This window comes from Puma concolor, chromosome B2 (assembly GCF_028749965.1).
Source record: "Puma concolor isolate L17-30 chromosome B2, mPumCon1.1.hap2, whole genome shotgun sequence".
NCBI lineage: Eukaryota > Metazoa > Chordata > Mammalia > Carnivora > Felidae > Puma > Puma concolor.
The window spans coordinates 66,574,848-66,599,996 of record NC_141671.1 but is presented as its reverse complement, the minus strand read 5'-3'; the positions used below and the strand labels follow the sequence as shown (position 1 = coordinate 66,599,996).

General features: G+C 35.1%; 1 protein-coding gene across 50 annotated transcripts in view; it reads right to left on the bottom strand.

The window, feature by feature from the left end:
- RIMS1 (regulating synaptic membrane exocytosis 1) overlaps window positions 1-25,149 on the bottom strand; it is a 493,071-nt gene that overhangs the window by 68,371 nt on the left and 399,551 nt on the right. For 39 of the 50 annotated variants that reach the window (XM_025925526.2, XM_086707193.1, XM_086707195.1 and 36 more), the window contains one exon: window positions 10,187-10,422. The exons of the other annotated variants lie outside the window; for them this stretch is intronic. In XM_025925526.2, coding sequence (XP_025781311.1) covers window positions 10,187-10,422 — 236 coding nt within the window. The remainder of the gene's footprint in view (window positions 1-10,186; window positions 10,423-25,149) is intronic. 50 annotated transcript variants of the gene reach the window in all.

The window sequence follows — 25,149 nt, the reverse complement described above, 5'->3', positions numbered from 1 at the left end:
CACAAGATCTTCAAAGCGGGACTTGACAGGAAGAACTTTGAGAGGCAGTGATTTAGAAGAACTCCAGTTAGATTTTAAGAATTTGTATACCATTAATCACTTTATAACTAATGAGCAGATAAAAACATTGGCCAGGTTAGCTTGCCTCTCAGCACCATTCATGAATGATGCCACCAATATCTGTTCTTTAACTACTGCCCTTCTATTTGGTTTCTCAGAATTATTAAAATTGCTAATTAATATTACTATTGGGCCCTTTCTACATGCCAGGTACTTTGATAGAAACTGTTAACCTAAATTTTCATTTAATTCTCACAACAGTCTTCTGAGGTAGGTACCATTTATTATTCCATTTTATAGCTAAAGAAACTGAGGCTCAAAAAGGCCTTTACCTTTTGTTCTCCTTATATTCTGCACTGCCTTCCTAAGCAAATTCATTGATCCCAATTTCCATTTATATGCTGATGATCCTCAACTGCCTTAAAAACCTACCCAATGACTGTCCAAACATCAGCATGAAGTGCCAAATAATATCCTTTCCCAGGAGTCACTCTCTCAGTAAATGACAATATCCACCCCTATCCATGACATTCCTCTCCTCACTACTGCCCACAGACTCTTCCATACAAAGGACTGTAATCTCTTTCATGCTCATCTACCTTTTTCCAAATCTAGCCTGGTACAAGCCTTCTGCAATGGTGTCCTAAGAGGTCTTCCTAAATACATATTTTTTGAAAGTAAAAAAAAGAGGTAGCATTATAGGACAAAATGAAATGTTATGAATATATAAGTATTTTTAAAAAGCTATATAAAAACATATCTCTATGTGTACATGGAGTTGCATGGAATTATAGTGAAGTGGTTAAGACATAAATTGCATTTCAACTTCTAAAAGTTGTGTGGCCTCAGACAAGTCACGGAACCTGTAAGATGGGAATAATAATAGTACCTTTTATGACTGTGTTTTGAGGACTAGAGAAGTTAATACATGCAAGGCAATTAAATGGATGGCATGTAGTAATTAATAAATAATAGCTGTCATTGCTGATGGTTTTATCAATATTAATAACACAGATGCATAAAAAAAGATTAGCTAATAATATACTAATATTTTCACAGTGAACTTGCAATTAGTGGTGGCATTGCAGGAGTTTTATGTATCTTCTTTTTTGTTTTTCTGTGCTTAAAAATCTGCAAAATATTACAAAAACAAATCAGCAATATATCTCTATATAAAACCACTGTTAAATGAGGATGCATTGAAATTCGTCATCTGCTGTAAAAATTATCAGACACACTTCTCGTTATATTTGAGCTACCCAAAATATTTTATCATATCCAGTCTGAAATTGATCTCATGTTTAAAAATATACTTAGTATAGTTAACAATAATTATCACCATATATAATTATTTGAGTACTTAGTATTGTCCTTTGAAGGCACTTAAGAAATGTTAGTTTCCTCTCCTCCTTCAAATCCTAAACACAAATTAATTACAAAAATTAATTCCACTCAAATAAATATTTCTGACAAATTGACCTAAAAGTATATATACATATTAGCCAAATTCAAAATTTATAGTTCAGAGCAAGAAAAGAACAAAAACATAGCAGCTGGCATATGTTTGAAAATACTAAACCTTATTAGGGCATCTCTTCAGAAGATGAGTTACTATAGCTGAACTGAATCTCTATTAACAGTAGTGAATTCCTAAGCCAGACAGCAACAGTAAATAAAAGAACCCATGCTTACATTCATTTGATGGTTTTGCAGACTTGAGAATCATTTCTGGCACCATGATTTTGCATTCAGGAAACAAAGAATATGAAACATTATGTTCCTCACAATGTTTTTCTTGTGCTATTAAATCAATCAAATAAATGAGGCAAAGACAAGAAATCTGGATTTCAGCAAGATTTTGATAAATTAGCTTTCTATTTCTGAAACTTAGTGGGGCACCTATCCTTTGTAAGAACTTTTTGCTTCCATTATTAAGTAGCAGAACCAAGAAAACATTTCTTAAAATGTTCACAGAGAACACCTTAGCCTTCTCTGTAGCTACAGCTTACTTTTATAAAAAGGAAAAGACTGATAATATTCACAAAGCTGCAATAGACTTAAAATACAGAGAATATTTTGGCAAACTGGATTGGTTGGAAGGAGATAAAATAAGTCCTATGGCAAAATAAGACATGCATTTTCCCAAGGTAAATAAAGTATAAAGTCCAAGCTGGCAATCATATTATTTATTTTAGGACTTTCTTCACCTGTGTGCTTTTGGGAAGAAAATTGAAAAAAGATTAGCAGAAGGGTATTTAATAACTTGGATATTTTCTTGGCATGATTATTATCTAAGGACCACATGAATTTTAAAATAATGCCCTAAACTCATAGGGAAATTAGATTATTCAAGAACTATCCCTTTAGGTATAAGTGGGTTATAACTGGAGTTTTATTAGTATATATTATTTTTTTTTATTTTTTTTTTTTAATTTTTTTTTTTCAACGTTTATTTATTTTTGGGACAGAGAGAGACAGAGCATGAACGGGGGAGGGGCAGAGAGAGAGGGAGACACAGAATCGGAAACAGGCTCCAGGCTCTGAGCCATCAGCCCAGAGCCTGACGCGGGGCTCGAACTCACGGACCGCGAGATCATGACCTGGCTGATGTCAGACGCTTAACCGACTGCGCCACCCAGGCGCCCCAGTATATATTATTTACTTGACAGTGGAACAAGGGTAATTTTGTTAGTTTCCATTTATAATTTCTTCTTGAGAAATTTGTGATATGCCTTGGAAATTCATTAACTCTTATTAAGCTATTTTGAAATCAAACATATATACATCTACCCAAAACTTCTTAGAATACTTACATTTTTGCCTGTATAATCTTGTAGGATAATAAGCACTATGCAGTTTTTAACTCTACTATGAATCTTCTGAAATGTTTCATTCCCATAACTATAATGAAAGAATTATTTAATTTCATTGAGATAAACTGCCAAAAAAAAAAAAAAAAGCCTTTTAGGCCCCTATTTTGAGTAAGAATAAGAAAAAGATTGGTTCATTGCCTTGGGAAGAAGTAATATCAACAGATAAGAGAGAGAGTAGAGCTTCAATTTTCCCCAATTAGGCAAATCTTTGTATTGAGAAGAGTTCAACTAAGTAGTAAATGGCAGCCCAGGACAGGTGAATTTCCTATATATAATTCTATATATATAATCTATTTTAGATTATAGAATAGATTCTAGATCTAGATCTAGATCAGAAGAAATCCTGGTGTGGACACCAGAGATGTGCACGGCAGGGGATGACAGTCTTGAAAAACAAATGAAACTAGTATGAACTAGATACCTGCAAATCCTGGTAAATGCACTTTAAAGTTACCTTGCAGAGATTTTGCATTATCCAAACCCAGCTGGAATTCCAATGCTGCTCAGCAGTACTTTTATCATAGTCATTTCTTATGACATTCCTCACTCTATTTGCTCTCGCCTCATTTACACTGAGAAGATCAAAGGCCTCAGACTCAGGTTTCTTCAGTCATCATATTCCTGTTGCAATACTCCTGTGTATTCCAATCATTTCCTCTTTTCTATCAAACTCAGGGAGAGAACCATCTTTCCTTTTCTCCAAGAATAACTTTAGCGTCCTTGAATTATAACCTCTGTTCTCTAGGACTTTTCTCTGTTAATTAAAATTCTTTGTTATTTGTATCTTTCAATCTCTCCATCTAGAGGTGCTTTTCCCATACCTCATCCTTGGAAAATGCTCAGATCTCCTCATTCTGAGACAGACAGACATGCGTGTGCGTGCGCGCACACGCGCGCGCGCGCACACACACACACACACACACACACACACACATCACGCACCCCTTATTTACTCTTAGTACTGTCTCCATTACAGAGTCTGCTATATAAAAGTACTTTATACATTTTGGTAGAATGAATGAAAGATGAACTGTTCATACTGGTTTTCCCTTCCTAATACTAAGCTTTCTGAAGAGAAGTTCCTAATAATTACTTTTATTTATTCATCTTTCCAGCCCCAGCCCCATACATATGAATAGGCTTTAGTGGGGTGAGGGCAGCCTCATGCTATCCTGTTGTAGACCCTCTAACTCCATGTTTCTGAGCTCCTACCTACATTCTCTGCTGTTCTAGCTCCTTACACCCATGACAAGAACCCCATCACAAATGCAATGGGGAGTAATTAAGTGGGCATGGATAAGATGATGGTTACAGACAGAAAGCTGAAATGAATGATGAGTGGAGAGTGGGATGGGCTGTAGCCCATGTTGGGTTCTGTCCCACACTTGAGGCATGCTCTATCTTCACCCCTTCCTCTCCAGTCTATTCAAACTTAAGGTCAGGAAGAATCCTTCTGTTCCAAAATCCAATGGTCTCTTCTCATTCTCTAGCCTCTTCAGTCCTGTAAGATTAACTAGTCTTTCTCTACAATTCTTTCCTCCATTGGGACTCTGCTTTTCTTCCTCTTTACTCCTCACTCTTTTTTTTCCCTCTGGATCCTGCTTCCACACTACACACGCTTCTTCCCTTAAAAGTTATTCCTGAATAAGGGCATCTCACCTTATCTTCTCTTAATGCCATTTTCAGTCCATTCCTTTCTGAGTGAGCTCATTCTTTTCCTTTTCCATAGCTCCTTCTCTAGCTCACTGTGTTATATGTCATTTGATCTATTAGCTCACACCGACTTCCTTGCTTCCTCGCTGAGTTTGTACACCTGGCTTCTGTTTGAGCTTCCAGTGGCACAGCTGTTTCTTCTATTCTCTTGATTAAAATGTCTCCATCAAGCAGTGAGCAAAGTCCCTTACAGGGCTTCAAAAGACCTGGCCCCAACCTTTTTTCTAAATGTATTTCCCACTAACTCTTTTCACACACCTTTGTTTCAGCCAAACTGTGTCCATGGGCTGGGATAATTTATTGACATATATATTTGTGTTTTTTTCCCAGTATTTTTCCTTCCACTTTTCCAAAAAAATTATTAGCCTTTTAATAATTTCCACAAAATTACTTTCTGCTTCTTTGCTACAAGGATTCTTGCAGGAATATTAGGGCAGCCAGAAGGTAGTAGTGACTCTTTCATCCTTCTTAAAGGCCTAAACCCTAAAACATAATGCTAAATGTGCCAGCCAGGTCCAAAAAGGAGGAGAAGGCTTTGCAGGGCCTATAGACATGAGTGGATCCTGTAGGCACCTGGAAGAGGCCCTGTTCCATGCACACAAAAAGGAGGAGGAAAACAGGAGCTTAATGTAACTGAAAGGTTTTTGTTTGTTTGTTTGTTTGTTTTTGTTTTTTGGTACAGGTTGAGTTTCTTTACTCAGAGGGAGTGTGCATCATTTTCAAGTCATGGAAATTTTTGTTTATCCATATCCATGTGAGATATGCTTCCTTATAAAATATATACCTATTACTTTGCTCATGGCAGTAGCCTCAAATTTTCGTGCTTGCAGCAAATTGACAGTAAAGTCAGAGCTTGATCTAATAGGAATTCACAGAAACGGATACTGGTAAAGGTTGAAGAAAAAGGGGACAACTTATAGAGTTACAAGGCCTTGAGCAGGATCTTGAAGGAAAGGATTTGGATAGGGAAAAGTAAAATTTGGAATGGGGGAAAATTTTTAGAAAAACACAGACTATTACCAAAGAAACAAATGATTTTTTAGTACATTCTTGGTACATGATAACTGACTCTTAATTGTTTGAAAATTATAAAATAGAACTGCAACATCTCCATAATGTAAGCAGTTTTGATAATTAAACATGATATTAATCTAATAAAATATCTTCAGCTGTTAATGATATAATAATAATTTTATTAAATGGTTACCCAATAATTATTTACTAATTCTGCATGTGCTCTCATCTTGAGACATAGATCTTAGACCAATTTGTCTTCCCACTTCTTTTGGTAACATATATAAATGGCAAGGGGTTTCACTACATTTGGCACTTGCTTTATATTTTTTCATTTAGTTCTTTGGTTCATGTTTATTTCGAGTGTGAATAATTTCCTTCCACTGGGGATGATACTTTTAATTTTGAAATACCTACTGTGGCTGGTATAATACTGGAAATACAGTTATTCAATAATTTAAGATAAAGTAAACTGAACACTTTCTGATGATAGAAAAATAGAACTGATAGAAAATAGAGCTGATGATATTTTACATTTACAGATGTTTTCTTCATAAAAGTTAAAAGTTCTAAGCAGAAATCATAGTCTCGGATGCACAGTGCTTCTTTGATCTAAGATCTGTTCTGAGATGACCTGTTTCTTGCAGTGAGAATGAGTATCCATTAGAGTTATAGAAATCTTTTATATGATTTTAGGATGCATACCTTTCCCAGGGGAATAAGCACTCATCATTTCAACATTTTATCAATGTGCTGTGCCCTCTCACCTGGAATGAGCTTCCCTATATGGTATTACTGATTTAATTTTTAATATTCAGTCTCACCTCTTCAAAGAAGCCTCTCAAGATTGCATGAGAGTGAATCACATTCTGTGCTTCCTCTGTACCAGTTTGATAAATGGATAATTGCCCTTTCTGAGATGGAATATTTATATGTAATTCATCCTTTTCTACTGTGGTATCTTTGAAGGCAGAGGCAATATTTCATTCATCTCTTTAGTATTCCTAGACCCTAGCCCAGTGCCTGGTATACTGTCTATCATGTACTAACAACAGAATTGTGCTTAAATGTTCGCTGAACCTTATTTCAAACTCTTCTTTTTTGCAGAGTGAAGAGAATAGGCTTGGGCACCTGGAAGCCTGTGTTTAAATTCTGGCCCAATCACTTACAATAGGAACTTAAGAAATTACCCAATCACTCTATGCTTTAATTTCTTCAATTTCAAAATGGAAATAGTAATAATAAGAGTACTTAATAAGTTTGTTGTGACCAATAAAGGAGTGAAATTATATGTACACACATATGCATGTATATAACTTAAGAGTGAATGGCAAAAGCTCTAGAAATGTAAATCATTATTAGTTTTATTCACTTAGACACATGAATAATCATTCTTATGATACTTAAAATTATCTTACATTTGTAGATAAAGTTATAAAGATCAGCCCTAAGTTTACTCTGAGCTTCAATTCCAAAATATTTCTAGATATGGAGCTTTTTCTCATAATTCCCTTTCCTTCACTATTTTGCTTTTCAAACTAATCTAGCTACTGCTTACTGAATAGGTTTTTTGCTATATGCAAGATGGCTTGAAGACATTTACCAGTAGTAGCACCTAGAGTCATTGGAAATGTCCTATTTAAAAATACATATTTAAAGAAGTTATTCCTATTTTCATTATGAATAAATAGTGTGGTAAAGGTGTTTTTAAAATATTAATATTTATAATTGAAATATCCTGTAAAAATAATTACCTATAATTGAAGAGACTAGTAAATTATATGTAAGAATAATTTTATATATATTAAAGAGCACAGTAACTACTCTTCATAATAAATACATATACATGAATGTGTATAGTATATAAAATTTACCATGCTATCAATTTGCTGAAATAAATTTTACTTGATTTCAAACAAACACTCAAATATACTCCTTTAAGCAAACTTGTGGTTATAAAAACAAAAACAGAAAAGCAATGTGCTTGTAATATATCATTCTTAGAAAAGCTGATTAAACTTTTATTTCCAAGCGTTTCACATTTTTCTGATTATCTCTCATCTGTATTGTAGAAGAGAAACTGTAACCCAGACTGTATGGATTACTGGTTCACTAAAAGAGAAGCCCTTACTTAGCCTTTTCTTCTACATTAAAATAATTAAACATTTACATTAAATGTAATACATTCTATTCCCCAGAATACACAGCTTGTTTTAAAGTAATGCTGTTTTCCTCTCCATATCACTTGTAGAAGACAGAAGAGGAAGAAAAATCAGGCCATGCACTGAAACAAAGAGGAATGATAATTAAGGTTTGTCACCATCTGTCATTTGCTTTAGAAAGATCAATAAGTTATCAAAAAGAAGGTAAAATTATGATATAGAAAATATACATAAAATTTTATACCTGGAAATATCATAGGAGGACAGATAGTCCAATCTGCCCCCTGCCCCCCCACATTATATAAGCAAACTGAATCCTAGAGAGATGAAGTAACAGGTGATTTACTGAGTCACTTTAGAAAATAATTGTTTTGTTAGCTTGGCTTTGTAATCCAATGTCTTTTTTGCTCCCTTACACTGCAACCTAATTTTCTAAAGTAGGGTATTCTGTGGGGATTATTAACAATGCAACTTTTGGGGCGCCTGGGTGACTCAGTCGGTTAAGCGTCCGACTTCGGCTCAGGTCACGACCTCGCGGTCGATGAGTTCAAGCCCCGCGTCAGGCTCTGTGCTGACAGCTCAGAGCCTGGAGCCTGTTTCAGATTCTGTGTCTCCCTCTTTCTCTGACCCTCCCCTGTTCATGCTCTCTCTCTGTCTCAAAAATAAATAAACGTTAAAAAAAATTTTTTTTTAATTAAAAAAAAAATTGCAACTTTTGAAAAGGTAAATATTATTTGAAATTCAACAATGACCATAAACAGAATAAAATTTAAATTAATAAGGCAAAGAGGCTAATTAAGTATTTCAATGACAATCATTTGAACCTATTACCTACAAAGCTATGTAACAAGTATAGTTCCTAAATTATTATTGTGTTTTATTCTAGGAAAATATAATTCCTTCTATAGAGAAGGAATTATAGGGGCAAAATAAAGGAAGAGAGACTGTGGATAGTTAGCAGAAGATAAGCAGTCCGCTAAATCCGCAGCCTCTCACGCAGGAAGCACTGGTTCATAAAAGAACATTTCCATTTCATCTAAGCGATGAAGGATTTTCAAACCTGGTGGTAAAAGCCTTATCCATACCCCACACTGTAAACTATCATTAGATCAATACCAAAAACCAGGAAGCGTCACCATCAAAAATAAGACAACACAAATGAAAAAATGCCTCCTACTCAAGGAGAAATCCGACCCTCAGAAAGATAAAAGATTCTCCTTCGCAATAAACAGCTCATCTTAGCGTGATGGCATAGAGACAGATCCATCAGAGACTTAGATAATCTAGGTTTATTCTATGATTTTCAGAAAGACAAACCTCTGTTTAAATAGCTGTGTGCTGTACTTCAGTTTCTGAATGGTTCAATTTCCTACCTTTAATTTATTTGTAAATATGTCCACTAGAATGCACATTTTAAAATAGATACTCTCCAGGATGCCAAGTCAACTACAGAAAAGAATTCCATGAACGTTTTCTGGAATAAGTAAATGTTGTTACAACAAGACTTTTGCTGTTAAGGAACAAAAATATGGAACCAACGGTTATAACAGAAGAAACAAGTGCTGACAATTTAATCAATTCAGTATTTCACTTACCTTTGGTTTTCCACAGTACTGAACATAATAATGAATTAATCTAATATGTCCGATCAAATATTATGTAATTTTGGGCCATTTAAAAAATATTTTATAGTACAGAAATAACCATTCTCCCTTCTGTGTTTTGCCTTTTTCTATATACCTTGAGGACATAAAGCTTTTAAGATTTATAAGCAGTAGAAAATATCTGGAAACTCAAACTTGTATTAAGACATTATTCTTTGCACAAATCCACTGACCCATTTTCTAAAGTAGAAATAACTGCCGGGTTTTTAACTTGCACTGAAAATATAACAATCACAGTTCAATAATTACATTCATACAGTACCTTGAAGACTATATCTCAAGTTGCACAACTGACATTCTTTTCCATCAAAATATAGAGCCTAAATTATAGGTAATTGTATTATGGAACATTTTGAAAAGGAGAATCCTGTTGCTTTTCTTGCATATAAATAAATTTGGATCTTTAATACTTCTTTGCATTTCCTTGCATATTTATAAACATGGCTTTACTTTTTTTTTTAACTTAAAGGAAAATATCTGACCACTTTACCGATTGACAAATGATACCTTGTTAGACAGCTGCACAGAAAAAAAAAAATAAAATCGCATATGTAACAGATTTTCAGAGACAGAAAAATAAACTTCCTTTGCAAAGAAGAATCAATACGCTCTGCAATCACTCACAAGCCATAGCACGAGGATCCACTTTTGTCTCTCCAGCAAGAACTCGAGGTATCTAAATTGAATTCACTTCACTCACCTGTTTGGCTTAGCTGGGATGTGCTTCTACTCCTTCTAGACACTATGGCAACCACTTTGGCACTCAGGCTGGATCTCCTTTTCTTTCCACCTCCTCCAACTGTACCCACAGCTGTGTCGGACTGACTGCCGTCATTATGCTCCAGTGTGTACATCTCCCCACTCACACTGGTGCTCTTCATGATGGCTCTTCCTGAAGTCCCCATCCGTCTGCCTTGCATTTTAGGGGTAAATGAACTATATTTACAAAGTAAAAACATATACGCATCCATAAATTATAGGTCAGCAAAACTGAAACTCTAAATCTAATTTATTTTGAAATAATCCAGGCAAATTTTTAGGGGGAAAAGCCAGTTGCATAGTAGTCTTACAACTATATAGCTCAAAACAATAGTATTTCAACAAGGAATCCATAAACTTTTAGTGAAAACAAATGCAACCAGTGTTATCCAAAAGGAGGTAAATGTTACTAATTTTTTAGTGTGTTACTTTCAGAGAAAAACAAGGATATTTAAATCAATAAGACACGTTCATATACATTCCTGAGGAAAAAATATTAATAAAAAATGGATATTCTGAGTTTGCCATACAAGGTTTAAAAAATGAAAACAGCTCTGTTCTACTTCCAACTAACAGACATCTCTTTGCCACCTGAGGCTTAATGAGTCTAGGAAACAGTGCTAATGAGGCAAAAAAAATTGCATTTCCCTCCTACTTCCTTGTCCCCTCATGCTCCATCTCCTCCAAATTTCATCTCATTTTTCTCTTTGAGTATTTCAAATTCATATGCTCAGGTTGAGATATTCCTTTTTTTCTTTCCTACCAAAACTTACTTGTCTATGTTCCCAGACTGTACTCATTTATCTGAACAGATTACTGCCCTTCTCTCCTAAATGAGAAAATTATTGTTGAGAATTTCAGGCACCATGTTGGTGGGAAAAAAACCCATCTCTACCTGCCAAAGTAAATGTATGTCTGTGAACTGGGCAGAGAGGTAGGGCAAGCAAGTTGGGAGCTATAGATGTTAGGATTCTTCAAATCCTTTAAATTACATTGCATTTCATCTAGACTGGCCCCTTTTGGTCCAATAAACAACTAGTTTGACAGATCTGAAATGACCCTCATTATTTTATGTTTCTTTAAAATATCTGCAAAAAATTGGCTTACGTGACACTCAGCACCATCTTGATTTTCAATTTTCTATTTCTTGTTTTCAAGTACAAAGTACGTTAATAGAGCATTTGTTTTCGAGAGAGAGAGAGGGAGAAAGAAAGAAAGCATGAGTGGGGGAGAGGGGCAGAGGGAGGGAGAAAGAGAAATGTTAATGTTTATTTATTTTTGAGAGAGAGAGTGTGAGCAGGGGAGGGGCAGAGAGAGAAGGGGACAGAGGATCTGAAGCGGGCTCTGTGCTGACAGCGGAGAGCCCAATGAGGGCCTCAAACTCATGAACCATGAGATCATGACCCAAACTGAAGTCATATGTTCAACTGACTGAGCTACCCAGGTGCCCCTTAACATAAGCATCTTTTAAGAGTGATGACATTTAACAGTCATGTTGGAATAAATCCTAATATGATTAGAAATGATAAAACAAATTGTTGGGATCATGTAATATATTTGTGGTCATATATATAATGAGTGCTTTCGGAGAAAGGGAAATTGATATATTAGGGTGAGTTGAGAAATGTGGAAAAGTGAGATTGTGGAAGACTTAGAAGCAATGGAAAAGAAACAAGACTGTTTGATCTTTAGGATCCTTCCATGAATTGAATTGAAAAATGAGACCCCTCTTTGATAGGAATCATTTGGAATTTTTAATCCCTAGTTGTATTACTTGAACTGGTCCATATCAATATTAATATTTATATTCTTTCAATTTATTCTAATCAGCTTTTCATTAACTCAAAGTTTTTAAATTCATTTGCAAATCTGATAATTCTGCTATGCATTTTATGCCAACTCTTTTTCAAAACATGAACATATAGCCAGTCCAAAATGGATTCCTGTGGGGTTTATATTCCCAACTGCAGTGGACTTTCTTTCCTGATAAATGTTCCAGTAAATTTCTTCTGTGTCCTCAGCAATTTATTTCAGTGCATTATCTAAATCTGCCACCTCTCCTTAAGTCTGCTCTTGCCACCTGCTTTTTCTACTGTTTTACTTGCAGACTTCTGCTGAAGGACATGAAGCAATGTCACAATTTGGTCAGTTTTGCAGTCATGATGTCCATCTTCAATTAAACACCTGTGACTGAGAAATCAGTAGTTTTTCCATCTCTCATCAATCTTTGCAGCACACTCCTCACAGGAATTATTTGAAACTTCCCTTCTAATGATTTTATTTTTACCTTTATAATAAAATATAGATAAATTAACATGTACCTTTTTTCTCATTATTTCCATGAAAATTGGATTCTATTAAACTTTAAATTTGTATTTTAAAAGTTATTTCACAAAAAGTACTATTGTAAAATTTTCAACAGTGTTCTTCAGGCTATAGAAAAATTTAAAAGTATAGGGAAACGCTTTCAATAATATTTCTATCATGAAAATGTATTCAAGAAGAGCTAAGAAGATTCAAACATTTTTTAATGGATATTTAATCACAGCAATGAAATGTTCTATTACACTGACAAAATTTCTTTAAAAAATTAGGTAAATCTTTCTAGTCATTACCATTTAGGGGATTAAGAAGTTATGTTATTTTGTGAATAACTGGTAGACTTTTTCCTCAAAAAATAAAACATTTTATTTAGAATCTTAAAAGCATTCTTTTTAAAAAGTATTTATTTATTTACTTAGATAGAGAGGGAGACAGAGACAGAGAGCAATCAGGGAAGGGGCAGAGAGAGCGAGGGAGAGCGAGAATCCCACGCAGGCTCCACACTGCCAGCACAGATGTGGCCGTTGCGGGGTTTTATCCTATGAACCTTGAGATCATGACCCAAGCCGAAACCAGGAGTCAGACACTCAACCGAATGGGCCACCCAGGCACCTCAAGAATCTTTAAAGCATTCTTATATGATATGATGACTGTGCGTAGCTTCCTAAAGAATCTAGAATATCATAATGTTCAATGAGAACATGTTAAAACATTTTCAATTCTGTTTACCTAATTGAGGGCAGAGGTTTCTGGGGTCTAATCAGTCAGGGTAGTTTAATCCATGTGAAGGTTACCATCTAAGTACAAATATGCTTTATTTTTTTATTTGATATATATAGAGAGCGTGATCTGGGGAGAGTGACAGAGGGAGAGACAGAATCTTAATTAAACAGGCTCCACATACAGCATGGAGCCCTACATGGGGCTCAATCCCACGACTTTGTGACCTGAGCTGAAATCATGAGTTGAATACTCAACCTACTAAACCACCCAGGTGCCTGAATATGCTATTTCCCTAATTTGTAGCCTTTTATTTGTTCTGCCAATTGCCTGGAAAACCATTCCTGTCATTTAGTCTCATCCTTCAGGATGTACTTTAAGGCTTTCTGCTTCATAAACTTCTAAGAGTCCCTCTATTGTCATGGCTATTGTTTCCCAGCCTCTATTTTCTTTTCTTTAAAAATTTTTTTTTTAATGTTTGTGTATTTTTGAAAGAGGGAAAGAGAGAGTGCATGAACATGGGAAGGGCAGAAAGAGAAGGAGACAGAGGATCTGAAGCAGGCTCTGCGCTGACAGCAGAGAGCCCGATGTGGGGCTCGAACCCACGAACCATGAGATCATGACCTGAGCCAAAGTCAGACCTTAACTGACTGAGCCAACCAGGCACCCCCGCAGCCCTCTGTTTTCTATTTTTTATTGGTTATTTTAGGATTCTGATATCTCATATCAGCATGCACCTTAGACATGACTAAATCTGCCACAGTAGCATTCCAATTGCTAAGTGAATTGAAGATTTATGAGTAGGGAGTAAAAAAATAGGGATGTCAGTATACAAATAGACTATGATATAACCCATCTTTAAAATTAAACAAAAAACCCTCCATATTCCTTCAATATTCCCTCTCCCTCTGGCTACTGATTTTTGCTAAAAATCTACTCAAACAGTTGTCCATACATCCTCTCTTCCTATTCTATCCTGAACTAACTTAAATCAGGTTTTGTCCCTACTATTTCACCAAAGCTGCCTTTTATCAAAGTCACCAATGACTTCTTCACATGGCAAAGTCCTATCATTGCATAGTCCTTATCCTTTTGACTTCTCAATAAATCATGTATATGACAATGCGTTTGATTCTACTGATCTTGAAACATTTTATTTTTATGATTTTCCTACCTAGTGCCTCACTGGCAAGACCTTTATCCTCTTTCATCACTAAATACTGGAGGACTTCAGTGTGTGGCCCTCTGACCTATATTCTTCCTTAGGAGACTAATTAGCTACATGTCTCATCTGGTCTCAGGCTTTACGTATTATCTGTATGCTGCAAATTCCAATTGTTTTTCTCCACCTGTCCTCAGTACTCAGTCCTGAACTTCAGATTTATATAGCCAGCTATCAAGTGACATTCTTGTTTGGATCTGTCTCTTAAACATAACATGTTCCACCCAACCAAAAAACTGCTCTCTAACTTATCGTTCATATCATATTAAAGATACCCCATTCCCCAATTGCTCAGACTAATAATTGCCCCCCTCACAGAAAAATCTAATGTGGATTTGACACCAAAATAGAAAAAAAAAGCTGCCTTCCTTTTTTAATGCCATGCTTGAGCATTATCTAACAAGCCCACTTACAGGCCATTTGACTCTCTAGGGGAATGTAACACTTTTTACTTACTATTTAATCTTATAATAGTTATACCACAAATATTTTACAACTCTGTAAAGCTAGATGTTAACTTGAATAAAATTGATAAGGACAAATGATTACTATTTAGAAGAGGTGGTAACTCCAAAGGGTTATGGTTTTATTGACCTACAGAATATTATCCAGTTTTGAATCTAAATTCATAATCTTATTCCAACATTCCTTTTTGTTTTCAATGACTCCCTCTCTCTCTCTCATATATATATATATATATATATATATATATATATATATATATGTATATATAAGTACATGAACTTCTTGGATCATCTTTGGAACCATTATATAACTCTGTTGGTTTTCTCACTAATTAATTAAAACTTCAATATTTGCTATGTGTTTTTCTTATTACTGTGTTTTAATTTTGAGAATTATATTTATTTATTTACTTTTGTGAGAGAGAGAGAGAGAAAGAGAGAGAGAGCAGGTGAGGGAAGGGCAGAGAGAGAGAGAGAGACAGAGAGTCCCAAGCAGGCTCTGCACTGTCATTGCAGAGCCTGATGTGGGGCTTGAACTCACGAACTATGAGATCATGACCTGAGCTGAAGTCAAGAGTCAGATGCTTAACTGACTGAGCCAGCAGGTGCCCTGAGAATGTTTTTATTATGTTGGGGAGTCCCATCAAAATGCCCAAGTGGACTCTACCGGATCCAACTAAATTTTGTTGGTGGAGCAGGGCACCTCATGAACTCAAGCCCAAGGTTGCCTTTAAACAAGTTCCAACAGAACATGACTTTCAGTCTCTGCTTTCTTTTTATGGACTCTGGTTTTCCGTGTCTCTTTGTTTCTGGTTCTTGGTAAGTTTCGCTTTTATTTCACTTACTTGTGACTAATGATACATTCCTCACTAATGGGAGCAACAATAGGAAATCCATCTGTGGAATTAAAACTGCTGGATGGCAGACATCAGGATATATTACAAGTTGGATGGTGAATGACAGAAAATCTGGCTTGTTCGTCTTTTTACATGCGTGTTTGCTGCTAGAAGTTCATATCACTTATGAAAATGTGTTGAAAATGTGTTTCCAGAACTGCCCTTGAAAGTCTGGGCTTTGGTTTCTGTGTCAATTTTGGCCCCGTGGCTAAATGGTAAAACTGAAGTTGCCAGTTCTCTTGGCATGCTTAAAAATAGTCTTTATTATTGAAAACAAAAACCTCTTACTCTCTGTGCACCCTAGGGACAGCTGTCCAGGCAGACAGATATTAGATTCCAAGGTATCTGAAATTTAATAGAGCTCCTGTTCCTGATTGATCTATACAAATGAGTATTTAAGTAATTTTAATATAGGTAACTGAAGAATCTGTACAGAAAAAATAAACTGAAATTCTAATATTTTGAATATGCTTGCCTTCTAAGAAAAAAATTCTCAGGGAATTGCTAACTCGTAAGAATTTTAATATAAGAACTTAAATCCACACAGTGAATCCTTAGATATATCAAACTAGTTCAATAAATTTGGCTTAATACAGTCTTATGAGATCCACAATGAGATGCCACTTCATATATGCTAGGATAGCTATAATAAAAAAGAGACAATAACAAGTACTGATGAGAATCGAAGAAACTAGAATCCTCATACATTGCTGATGGGGAAATAAAATGATGCTGCTGCTTTGGAAAAGTGTGACAGTTTAGTTAAACTTAGATACAGTTCAATGAAACTCAAGAGTTACTGAATGACTCAGTAATTCCATTCAAAAGTTAAACGTAGTTACCATATGACCTAGCAATTCCATGCCTAGGTGCATACTCAAGAGAATTTAAAACACATATCCATATGAAAAATTACATATGAATACTCATATCAACATAATTCTTTATAGTTAAAAAGAGGACAACTTAAATGTTCACAAACTGATGAATGGAGAAACAAAATGTGGTATATCCATACAATGGAATATTATCAACCATAAAAAGGAATGAAGTACTGATTCATGCTATAAACATGGATGAAGTTAAAAACATACTATGTGAAAGAAGCTAGATATGCAAGGCTACTTATTGTATGATTCCATTTAAGTGGAATGTCCCATAGTCAAATCCATGGAGACAAATGTAGATTAGTGGTCACTGGGAACTAGAAGGAATGGGAAGCGAGTATTAATGGGTATGGGTTTCTTGTGGGGGATGATAAAAGTGTTCCAGAATTAGATAGTTGTGATGACTGCACACCTAATTGTGACTATACTACAAACCACTAAATTGCATCATTTCACAGGGTAAATTTTATGGTATGTGAATTTATCTCAACTTAAAAAAAGTTTTATGTCTTCTTACAGATTTCCTCAGGATGGTATATAATACAAGCACAAAATCTTACTTTATTTTTAAAGACTTAGGTTGGTTTTCATAGACAGATTAACCTAGAATTCCTAAACTTCCTATACTGGTTTTACTTAATGGGTAAGTTAACATTTCTTCCAATAATGTTTGAAATTATAAAAAATGTAAAATTATGTAATAACTAAATTGAACTATAATTGTGATTAAAGTCTGATATCAATAGTAATTAAGCTGGTTGGAATGTCAGCTTAAAATTTCCAAGTGATTAATTAGTTAACTTTAAGATTTAGCATTAGCATTATATTTCATTAATTAATAAAAAAATATCTTTGAATGTCTGAATAACTGCTAAGTAAGTCAGAATATAAAACTTGGTCAATAACCAAGGAATGAATATATATACACACACACACACGCACACACACACACACATATATATGTACTTTAAAAATGCCTATTTTTCATACGGTATCCAGTAGCTTTGCCTTTGCTAAGGTTTATCTTCATTTTTGCAATTTTAAGAAAATGTCTAAGGGATACTGTAGGCATACGTTGCTTTGTTATGTGTGCTATGTAACTTGCTGGTGTGCTAAATTTCTTGTATATGACAGCCTGCTATGCCTGATTTTCTACCTCTGAGTGTTCTCTATGAGACAGAAGCTTAGCTTAGAATTGTAACTGGGGTGCCTGGGTGGCTCAGTGGATTGAGCACCTGACTCTTGATTTCAGCTCAGGTCATGATCTTGTGGTTCATGGGATCAAGCCCTGCATCATCAGACTCTGTGCTGACAGCACGGAGTCTGCTTGGGATTCTCTCTCTCTGCCCCTCCCCCTGCCCCCTCTCAAAATAAATAATAAAAATAAATTTAAAAAATAAAATAAAATAAAAGTTGTAACTAATATTGATGGTTCGTTCCACACTAGGTAAAATATATGGATACAAATTCAAGGTAATAGATGTGTTTTCATTTATCAAAGGAAAAGAAGGACATCATTGCTTACAGTAAAATACCTAGAATGTGAATGAAGAGAGTAAAAGGACAGAACTTGAGTAGATACATTAAATTGTAGAAGGTTTGAGGAAAAGTGAATTATTTACCCTGTTTTATTGTAGTTGTGAACAGTAAGCCTGAAGGGCAAAAAAATAAAACTTTGACAAACTGGCTCCATTTGATGTAAATATTCAAAATGTAGTAAGAGAGGTTTGTGAGTCATTTGCTGACAAAGTATAAAAATGCAAGATTAGAATCAGGTTTTCAGTTAAAATGACTAACTGATCTTAGAATATTTAGTTGAGAACAAATTACATTTAACCAGAAGTGGCAAGCCGACCATTAGGAATAGGAGTTCTACTTTATATATAGAAACAGTATATGCAAAGTCTGTACTATGGCTTACAGGATCCTAGAACTACAGATATTAAAAAAAAAGTTCATATACTGAATTTAGCACAATTTTAGGGATCTCATAGGTACTGCAAAGGATGTCTGGTGGTGATTTTCACTTTGGCTCACACTGTAAATAATACAGATATACAATGCTTGCTGTAAAATTACTGTAGGTAACTTTTATCATATTAAAAAAGTTCTTAGTTTGCTAAGATATTTAATCATATATATGTGAGAATTTTATCAAATATTTTGTTTCTATTGAGATGACGATAGAATTTCTTTAATTCTGTAATGAATTACATAGAGAAAATGTTAAACAAATGTTGCATTTATGAACAAATATTTTTGACATAATGTATTTTCATTCTCTCAAAATCAATCAATCTATCCATTCATTCATCTATTATATATCTATCTTGATTCAATTTGCTAAAACTTTGTTTCAACTACTTTAATGAGATTTGGGTTTATAATTTTCCTGTGTTATAATGTCCTTATCAAATTTATCAAGGATAGGCTGGCTTCACAAAAATACTTTTGGAAGTATTTTACATTTTATTCTCTAGAAAAATTGGTAGAAGCCTGAGAGAATTATTTTTTAAATATTTGGAATAATTTATCAGTGAGCCCACCTGGGTAAGGAGTTTTCCTTGTGGGGAGCATTAAAATAATTACGGAATCAGTTAAAAAACAGACATAGTACTCTCATGGGGCGCCTGGGTGGCTTAGCCAGTTAAACATCCAACTTCGGCTCAGGTCATGATCTCACAGTCATGGGTTCGAGCCCCACATTGGGCTCTGTGCTGACAGTTCAGAGCCTGGAGCCTGCTTCAGATTCTGTGTCTCCCTTTCTCTCTGCCCCTCCTCCACTCATGCTCTGTCTCCCTTACCTCTCTCTTTAAAAAATAAACATTAAAAAATTTTTTTAAAAACCAGATACAGGACTCTTCAAAGTTTTTATTTTTTCTTATGTCATTTTTGGTAAGTTGTGCTTTCTAAGAAATTTGTACATTTCGTCTAAGTCAGGTTTAGGCAAACTTATTTCATAAAGGGCTATATAGTAAATATTTTAGGTTTTGTGGGACAGACTGTCTCTGTTGCAATTATTCAAGTTTGCTATTGTGGTGGGTGAAGAGCCATAGATAATACATAGGCAAATGAGCATAGATGTGTTCCAATAAACCTTTTTTTTTTTTTTTTTCCCACAAAAATAGGCAGTGGGCCAGATTTGGCTTGTTGGTCATAGTTTGGCTAACACTGATCTGAATTATAAAATATACCGGCATACAACTGTTTGTACCATTTAAATATCTGTGTATTCTTCACTGAGATCTTCCTTTTTTCATTTCACGACAGTGGATGTGTGTATTTAGAACATTTACTTAAAAAAATTTTTTTTAATGTTTATTTATTTTTGAGAGAGAGAGAGAGTGAGACAGAGCGTGAACAGGTGAGGGCCAGAGAGAGGGAGACACAGACTCAGAAGCAGGCTCCAGGCTCCGAGCTGTCAGCACATAGCCTGACGTGGGGCTAGAACCACAAACCATGAGATCATGACCTGAGCCGAAGTAGGGTACTCAACCAACTGAGCCACCCACGTGCCCCAAGACCATTTACTTTTGATGGAATTACTGATATAACTGGAATTGACTCTATCACTTGCCACTTATTTTTAATAATCATGTTTCTTCTTTTACTTCTCCATTTTGCCTAACTAGATTAATTCTGTGTTTTTTTCCTCCACTATCAGCATTTGAATTATGTGTTCTTCTATTATTTATTAGTGGACACCCTAAGGATTAAAATATGTACCTTGACTTATTAGAAACTTCATTAAATTATACATTTTAACACTTTCAGAAGAATGCAAAAATTTTACAACAGCTTAATTCTACTTCTTTCATTTCTACCTTTTACCTAGGTGTTTTATATATTTTACTTCTACATATGTTGTAACTACCACAAGATTTTGTTGTTATCATCATTAACTCTTTCCAGTGTTCATTCTTTCCTCCAATTTAGTGTTTCTGACTGGGGACATTTTCCTTCAATATGGAGTACAGGTCTTGGTGATGAATTATCCTACTGGTTTTTATTCTAGTATTCCTTCTTTCCTTCCTTCCCTCCCTTCCTTCCTTCCTTCCTTCCTTCCTTCCTTCCTTCCTTCCTTCCTTCCTTCCTTCCTTCCTTCATTTCTTCCTTTCTTGTCTGTAGGATATGTTTGAAGGGTAATATTTATTAAAGATAAAATTTTAAGCTTGAAGTTTTAATTTTTTTTCTAAAGCATTTTTTCTTTTGGTTGTTCCATTGCTTTTTGGCTTTCACAGTATCTGTTGAAATTTCAACCAGTCTTGTATCGCTGCTTCAGTGAAGCACTGAATGATAATGTCTTCTTTTTTTCTGCTCTTTTTCTGCTTCTGATTCTTCATAAAAGTGTTTTTTTAGTTTTCAGTACTTTGATCATGGTATTGATAGATTTTTTCCTCTTCACACATCTTGAGGTTTTTAAAGGATTTTGGACTTATAATTTGATGTATTACATTAATTTTGGAAAACCCAGCTAGTACCACAGTATTCAAGTATTGTTTATGCCATTTCCCTTCCTTCTGGAATCCCAATTACATGTATATTAGACTTTTTCATTATGCTCCAAATGTCTCTTAGGGCCTTCTCCAATTTTTTTTTTTCTCTTTGTGCACTGATTTATATACTTTCCACTGACTGACTCAAGAATTCTCTGTTCTATTGCTTCTAGCATGCCATTAAACCCACCTATTAAATTTTTTTTATATCTTTTAGTTTTAGGATTGCCATTTAACTTTTTAAAACGGGTTCCAGGTCTCTGTAGAAAACATCCATCTTCCTTTGTTTTCTGGAATATATTAATCATGGTTATTTTCAAGGCCTTATATAAAAATTGTATTGTTGGTTGTAGTCAGTTGGTCCTTTTTTATTAATTTTTTAATCATGCCCCATAAATTTTAATTAGATGCCAGACACTGTGGATGTTCACTCTCTCATTTTCCTTCAGTAAGGATAAAATTTTAGAAGTCATCTTATTCCTGGTCAGACTTGATTTTAAAGCTTTGCCATCACTTGTAGAGTGTAATGCTTATTCCCAGAGTTTGGCTTTTCTGAAATTTGTATAAGAAATCAAAGTATTTTTTCATTTTTTAAAAAAATGTTTATGTATTTTTGAGGGAGGGAGCAAGAGCGAGAGAAAGATAATGTGAGCAAGGGAGGGGCAGAGAGAGGGAGACACAGAATCTGAGGCAGATTCCAGGCTTTGAGCTGTCAGCACAGAGCTGGACATGGGGCTTGAACTCACAAGCAGTGAGATCATGACCTGAGCCAAAGTCAGACATTTAACCCACTGAGCCAAACAGGCTCCACCCCCACCCCGAAGGTATTTTTCAAGCCCCTCTGACTGCAGAAACTGAAGGCAATCTGTATCTCCCCAGCATTGGGCACCTGCTGGAATCTTTGCTCAGCTCTTACAGCCGCTGCTTTTTGTTTGGTTTCTTGGAGTCTTTCTCTGTGCATGATCACATTGGTGGTCAACCAATTTCATTAGGGGAAACTATAGCAAATTTTGGAGCCCTCCATGCAGTTTTCAGCTCTGTGTCTGACCTGTGATCTGTCTCCTTAGCCCAGTAAGACCACTGCTTTCTGCTTGGGCTCTATTATCCCATGTCACTGAATTGGAAATACCTTCAAAGAAAACTGGGGCACATTTGGCACTTATTTCATATTCTTCTCTTCTTTCAAAGACTGAAGTCCTTAAAATTTTTACCAATTTAATTGCTTCCAAATACCCTAAAACATTTGCTTGTTTGTTTTTGTAGTTTTAGAGGTAGGAAGGTTAATCTGATACAAACTATGTTGTCATGCCCAGAACTGGATGGATTGTGTCATCTTATTGCTTATTTTTGAATAATGGTAGAGTTATCCAGACCGGTGATGTTTTCAAAAATATCCATAAGGTTAGTAATGAAGGTGTATGTATTATAATTGCGTTATAGAAATTTATTTCTTTGCAAACTACATCAAATAGCTTTTGCCATATTGATCCCTATGCATCCCCCCCAATAGCCTCTCTGCCATAGCTGACTTGTGAGGCTTCTCTTCTGAGTTGATGTCATTTGCTACTCTGAGGGATAAAACATACAGTGTTTTCCAGTGCTAAAACTGTCCCTCGTTCTCACAGATTGTAGATGGGAATTTTTCTGATGGGGTTTTCCAAAGCTGTGTCATTTATTTTAGAGAGCTCCACATTCTATTCAATAGGTGAATAAGTCAGCATCTATTCTTGGTGTTTTTCCTCATTTTAGTCCAGATTTCACTGAATTTGAAAGCTGTTTTCTATCATTTATAATTTAAAGATGTAGTTGTCTCCTAGGTTCATGGTAGATGAGGTTTTTAGTTTCTTTCTTAAAAAATTTGGTTAGTTTTCAGCTGGCAATTAGAGAGGAATAAACACCTCTGTTCTCTGTAATCTTCAGTGTATGATCATGAGTTCTATTTAAGAAGCAAAATCAGTAAGTTCTGATGACTCATCTCAATATGCATTCTCCATGGGAGTGATATGCTTCCAAAGGGTAATAACTGGTTCATGGTGGAGGTAAGAGGAGTAAACATTTCTTAGATAATATAACAGTTTGTGGTCCTCTAAACAGCCACAGTATATAAACAGATACAGTGTTATCTGCAATATTAAAATGTCACGTGGAAAGGACAATTAGGAAAAGAACATCTAAAAGGCTTCTTAGGGGGTTGATAATGGTAAAAACATTGAGGAGCAATGCATTAGAAGGAGGACAGGCGAGAGTTAAAAATTAGTGTGGCTTCCAGTTTTTTGTTGATAATAGGATGGGAAGAATAGAACTACTCTGTTCAAATATTAGGTAAGCCAATATGTTTTTATATTTGTTCTAAGAAAAATTTTAGTATCTTAATGGCTGCAAATAGCTACTTAAAAATATATATCCTCATGTATTTCCAGGCTATTGTAAATGTAATTAAATATATATTTGTAACACACACACACACACACACACACACACACACACACACACTGTTCAACAAAAGCTGGTGTACAATATTCATTGAATACCAAAACATTAAAAAATCATCTCATATCACACATTTCTTATATGTTAATATGCCTATCTGGATGAAAAACTTCCTAAATACATTCTGTAGACAACATGCATTGATTGCTTATGGGTACTTATCTAAGCTCTAAATCTTCTCCATGGACATGTATCTGTTTCTACCTCCAATATATCCACACATCTCTGTTCAGTGACATGCTTTTAATTACAGTTGGTTCTTGAACAATGTGAGGGCCAAGGGTGCTAACTCCATGTACAGTCAAAAATGCATATAACTTTGATTCTCCCCAAATTTAACTACTAACAGTCTATTGTTAACTAGAAGCCTTACCAATAAACACAGTTAATATATTTTGTATGGTATATGTATTATATACTGTATTCTTTCAATAAAATAAGCTAGAGAAAAAGAAGTGTGAGGAAGAAAATCATAAAGAAGATAAAATACATCTACAGCACTGTACTTCATATATTGAAAAAAAATCTTCTACATATAAGTGGACCTGGGCAATTCAAACCATGTTGTTCAAGAGTCAACTGTACTTGTGAGATAATGATCATTCTCCTAGGTGTAGCAAATATTTTGTATCAATATGTAGAATTGAAGACCTATGATAAATGTTTTTATTGTTTTGTTTTTTTGCTTTTCAGCAACCTGTACTGGACATGCCTCCCAGTTACACTGCTTCCCCCTTGAATAAAAAAAAAAAAAAGGTCATACACATTTGCTTGTGTTCAAGTGTGATGAGTCTGGTATCTTGTCATCTTGGCCACAGCTGACTGAATCAGATTGGCATCTGAGTTGAGAGTAGCTTCTAAGGGCAGGCAGGCAGCCTACAGACTGTCCTGGCTTTGGGACTCTGATTACAAAATGCTCTCTATTTGATGATTACTAATTGCTCCTTTGATCAGAGGCCCACCCATTTTCCTTCCTTAAATTCCAACATCCTGTGAGTTCGCAGAATCTCTTCTTCCATTTTAGCTGTAATCTCCCTTAACTCCTTACATTATTTTTCCATTCCCCAGCTACCATTCTTTCTTACATCTCCAGTGGTCCTTCCTCTGCTGGAGCTCCTTTCTGTCCTCATTTTCCTGGCCTCTGCTCCCTCCACCTCCTCCTTTGATGTCCTGGACTGCTATTTTCTCAACACCTTATATCTCACTGTCAGCTCAAGATCTGATTTCTCCTTGCCTTGCCCTGACACCTGCTAACTTAGGATAAAGTCCCTAAGGCCACAGGTCTTCTTGTTTTTTATACATACAATTATATTCTTATTCATTAATTTCATTTTAAATATTACCCTTTAAGTGAGTAAATTCAAAAACTCAAGAATTAGTAATGCATTAAATATTAAACACCTATTC